The sequence below is a fragment of the Octopus bimaculoides genome, chromosome 24 (assembly GCF_046866305.1).
Source record: "Octopus bimaculoides isolate indiv1 chromosome 24, ASM4686630v1, whole genome shotgun sequence".
In the NCBI taxonomy this organism is placed as follows: Eukaryota; Metazoa; Mollusca; class Cephalopoda; order Octopoda; family Octopodidae; genus Octopus; species Octopus bimaculoides.
The window spans coordinates 13,874,022-13,878,940 of record NC_142951.1 but is presented as its reverse complement, the minus strand read 5'-3'; the positions used below and the strand labels follow the sequence as shown (position 1 = coordinate 13,878,940).

The 4,919-nt window shown below is 40.0% G+C and overlaps 1 protein-coding gene across 1 annotated transcript in view; it reads left to right on the top strand.

The window, feature by feature from the left end:
- Positions 1–766: 766 nt before the first annotated feature.
- LOC106876111 (stromelysin-1) overlaps positions 767–4,919 on the top strand; it is a 122,254-nt gene continuing 118,101 nt past the window's right edge. The window contains exon 1 of the mRNA XM_089341044.1: positions 767–919. Within this exon, the coding sequence (XP_089197170.1) occupies positions 773–919 (147 nt within the window). The 5' untranslated portion in view covers positions 767–772. The remainder of the gene's footprint in view (positions 920–4,919) is intronic.

The following is a 4,919-nucleotide window of genomic DNA, read 5'->3' as shown; positions in this document are numbered from 1 at the left end:
ACCTCACTCCAGCCCGTTACCCCTCCTATGCCTAAACACTTCCCCCCACTCATCAATTTGAAGGACATTATATTTCACATATATTTCTACACTCTGCTCTCTTTTCCTCCCTTCTTCTTCTTCTTCTTCTTCTTCTTCTTCTTCTTCTTCTTCTTCTTCTTCTTCTTCTTCTTCTTCTTCTTCTTCTTCTTCTTCTTCTTCTTCTCCACCCCTCCTCTACATCTCGTCGCTGTCGTCGTCCTCTTTCTCTTCCTCCTCTTCATTTTTCTTACCACACACCCACAGTACACACACACACACACACACACACACACACACACACACACACACACACACACATGGTAGAAGAAAAGATGATGATGATGATGATGAAGAAGAAGAAGAAGAAGAAGAAGGGAGGAAAAGAGAGCAGAGTGTAGAAATATATATGAAATATAATGTCCTTCAAATTGATGCGGGGGGGGGGGAAGAGTTTAGGCATAGGAGGGGTAACGGGCTGGAGTGAGGTAAGGCTAAAGGATGTAGTTACGTATTTAAGGGATATATTACTTTGAAAGAAAGAAACAAACAAAAAGACCCACAGAAAATAAGCAAAAAACATCCAACTAAATAAAAACATGCATCGGGAACAAACAACACAGAAATTTATCTCAAGGCCTTTCACCATTTCTTTCTTGAAACGGAGAAATAATTTTTCTTTTTAATTGTCAGTTGTTGTTGTTGCTGCTGCTGCTGCTGATGTTGTGGGAAATTGGGGTAAAGAATTAAATAAATGAGAAAAGAAAGGAAGGAAGATCGTAGCAATCAACAGAGAAAGGTTTACTGTTGCTCTGAACGGACCATGTACAATTTGAAACTTTGCTTCTTCGTTTTGGCTGTTTTAGGGTCTGAGCTTGTTCCTGCCGATGATAATTTCGAGGTATGTTAAAATTGTAATTAATATTGTGTGTGTGTGTGTGTGTTAAGGTGGTGAGCTGGCAAAATTGTTTGCACGCCGGGCGAAATGCTTAACGGCATTTCGACCTGAATTCAAATTCCGCCGGATTCGACTTTGCCTTTCATCTCTTTCGGGGTCGATCAAATGAGTACCAGTTGAGCAGGGGTGGGGGGTCAATGTAATCAACTGGCTCAACCCCCGAAGGTGTTGGTCTTGTGCCAAAACTTGAAAGTAATATTGGACGTGTGCGTGCGTGCGCGGAAGTCTTAAGGCGACGAGCTGGCAGAATCTTTTGCATACCGGGCGAAATGCTTAGCGGTTTTTCGTCTTTACGTTTTCAGTTCAAATTCCTTCGAGATCGGCTTTACCTTTCATCCTAACGGGATACGTGTGTGTATGTGCGTGATTGTGTGTGTAGCGTGGCTCGGTGGTAAGTAGTTTGTTTTTCAAACGCACGGTATCGGGTTCAGTGCCACCGCATGACATGTTGAGCAAGTGCCTTCTACTTTAGCCTCGGGCCGACTAAAGTGTAGTGAGTGGTTGTGCCCTAGTTTAATGACTGAAACAAGTAAAATAGAAAAATAGAAGCAAAGAATATCAAATAAATAAAAGCACCCGTTGTGTATATATATTTTCATGTGTAACAGATAAACATTAATTGTTTAGTCTTTATTTTATTGCTTTGATAATGAGTGACGAACAAATTGCAATTAGAGCCATTTTACGCTACCTATGCAAGAGCAGTGACAAAAGAAATTAATGATGTGGCAGGCCCAGGAACTGTTGACAAACCTGTGGCACTGATTCAGACGTTTCAAGGAAGCTGACATCAGCCCTGAAGATAAACCAAGGCCAGGAAGGCTTTCTGTTGTGGAAGACGATATATTGCTAGCTTTACTGGGTCAACGGCTTAGTTCTAGTGACAATTCTCTATGCTAGTGAGACACGGAAGAACAGTGAAAATCCACAGAAAGCTGGAATCGTTACAGAGTGGAAAAGTGCTTTTCCAGCTCTTTACATTCTGTGTTAAAATCCACCGATGTCACCTTTGTCCTTCGTCCTTTCGAGGAATAAACTAAGTCCCCTTCAAGTCCATGTAAACGACTTGTGTTCGTCCTTCAAATTACTGGCCTTGCGCCAAAATTGCAAAGCAAATTATGCCCCAAACGTCAGGTTATTAAGGACAGAGCTATTTTCCTGTATTCTTAATTATTTTCAAAATGAATTGAAACAAAGGTTACAACAGAAATTTGCTCCCGGAACCTACAGACAATAGTTGAAACTAATACACGTACATTATTCGTGGAAAGGAAGAGGGTAAAAATTTTCAAGTGGTTCTGTACATTCAACAGTTAATGTTTCCTTTTAAAACAGAACGCCATTAGCAAAAGCAAGTAGTAGTCATCCATCGTTCACGAGAGGCCATGGGTCACCGCCCGAAGAAATCGTGTCAGCAGCTGATGGTGGTGCAACATCTGCTTCGGCTGTAGAGATCCACACGGGAATGGCAGTCACGCACACAGCAACTGCATTTGAAGGATCTCTCGGCCAGCGCTACTGGTTTTCCCTTCCGCCGAGTGCGCTTTTGTATGTATGCATGCATTCGTACAAAGTCTATTATCTACACCATAGCTACTTAGAGTTACATTCATAAGGTGATTGTTCGGGCTTCAGAGTGTCTTGGAGTAAGTACTGAAACGTACTCTCTGTCTCTCATCATCATCATCATCATCATCTCTCTTCCCCTCCTTCTCTCTCTCTCACACGCACAAACGCACATGCTTCCTTTCACATGCACGCACTCCCTCTTCGTGGAACTCATTGGATTGTTACAACACTCTACAAGAGACTTCCCGATTGAGACGTAATCTGATGATTACCGTTTGAACAAAAATCTATGTAATGGAAAGTGGAAACATAATCTATTTAAGCAATAATGTAATTATAGATATTTACTCCCATTCATGCAGCGAGTACTCTTTACTTTCTTCGTAATATTAATATTAATATTACGTTAATTGCATTACCATCTGCAAGCTTATGCACACTGTTGTGTGCACACACATAACCACACACATAAGCGCGCGCGTGTATGTTAGTATTTTTGTGTGCATATATATACATGCGTGTATATGTATATATATATATATATATATATATATATATATATATATATATATATATCCGTGTGTACATGTATGTATGTATGTATGTATGTATGTATGTACATACACACACCTACATATGTATATATATATATATATATATATATATATATATATATATATATATATATATATATATATATATATATATATATATATATATATATATATAAATTTATGTATATATTAATATTATCTTGGTTGAAAAACTTCGATAATGCAAATATGTTAATAGTTACCAGGGTAGCAAAAATCACACAAAAACTGGGATATTATACCCGGTTAATGGGTAGAAATTCCATGTTAAAGTGATGTATTTTGAGTAGATGTATAGAATAATAATAAATAGAGCAAAACGCATATAATCAACAAGTTCCTTTAATTCCTACATATGTTTCAAAAATTATGTGCACTCTACTCCAAAGAAGTGAGAGAAGCTGGTATATGCACATAAATTCATCGTGAGGGAACCATGTTACAAATGCAAGACTTGCGCTAAATGCTAAGGTTACGTACGAATAATAACACTATATAGCTAAGTTAAATGACCGTTAGAAACAAGAACAGTTTACAGGGAGCTGTTTAGGGAGAGAGGCTATGAACGCTATACTAAGAAGTGGAGGGGTCGGACTGGAGTCGCCAGAAAGCTCGGAAAATGGTGCGTTGGAAAGGTAGGGTGGTGGAGTGGTAGGTGAGGGGAAATGGGAGGTGGGAGACAGCGGGGTGGGTTCAGGAGAGAGAGCAGATGCACGGTCCACACACGCACACAAGCACACGCACAAGTACACACAAACTGTATGTTAAACATACACGTACCCAAAGATCTTCAATGTTTATTTCTCCTACAGCTGTTTTCTCCTTGCTTTCCACTTATCACAGCTCACCCCCCTTCAACGGAAATAAAAGTTAGATTTTTAAGGAGATTTCTTGCTCTCGATAACAATTTCTAGTTAGAAAAAGGCATTACCATACGCAGACCCCTCTACTCATATCATGTGATTACGTGACCGACCAGGCTGTCATATGTTGTTACACATCGCTGGTCACAGTGCGATTTAGCATTGTTTCAGCCCTCAAAAGACCCCACCCTGCTGGCTAAGCGAGAAGGCTAACAATGCCCCCTTGATCAAAGCGGGACTGGAGCAACGGGAAGTGAAGTGTTTTGCTCAAGAACACAACGCGCCGCTCAGTCAAGGAATCGAACCCACGATCTAGCGATCGTGAGTGCAACAGCCTAACCACTAGGCCACACACCTCTACTCATATCTCTTTTAACATCTCTGCTTGGTTCAGTTATTGGACTGCCTCCATGTTGGGGTACCACTGTGAAGTGGTTAGTCGAGCAGACCGAATCGAGTACTGATTTATTTATTTTAAAGTCTGATTCTATTGGTGACTTTTACCGAACTGCTGAGAAAGTTGTCAAGTGATGGTGGTGGGGCAAACACAAGCACAAAAATACATACATACATGCGTGTGTGTGTGGTTATGAATACGGTTGAATGTTATGCTGATATCAACAGCACTGTTCACAGTAAGTTTCTCCTGAGCGATGACCCATCAGTGAGTGACATTACACAGCAAGTCTACTGGAAGTAGACGTCGCTTTACATAAGCCATAGAAAGAAACAAATAAAACTTAGGAAGTTTATCATTACGCTTTCAGAAGAACACATACTCGTGTACGAATGAAGACTGTAGACTTCAGACATCCTATACGTATATATGCAAAAAGATACAAAACACAAGTACACGCGCACACACACACATATAACTCGTACGCAAAAGAAATGTATATTAAGCATTTGAATATATGT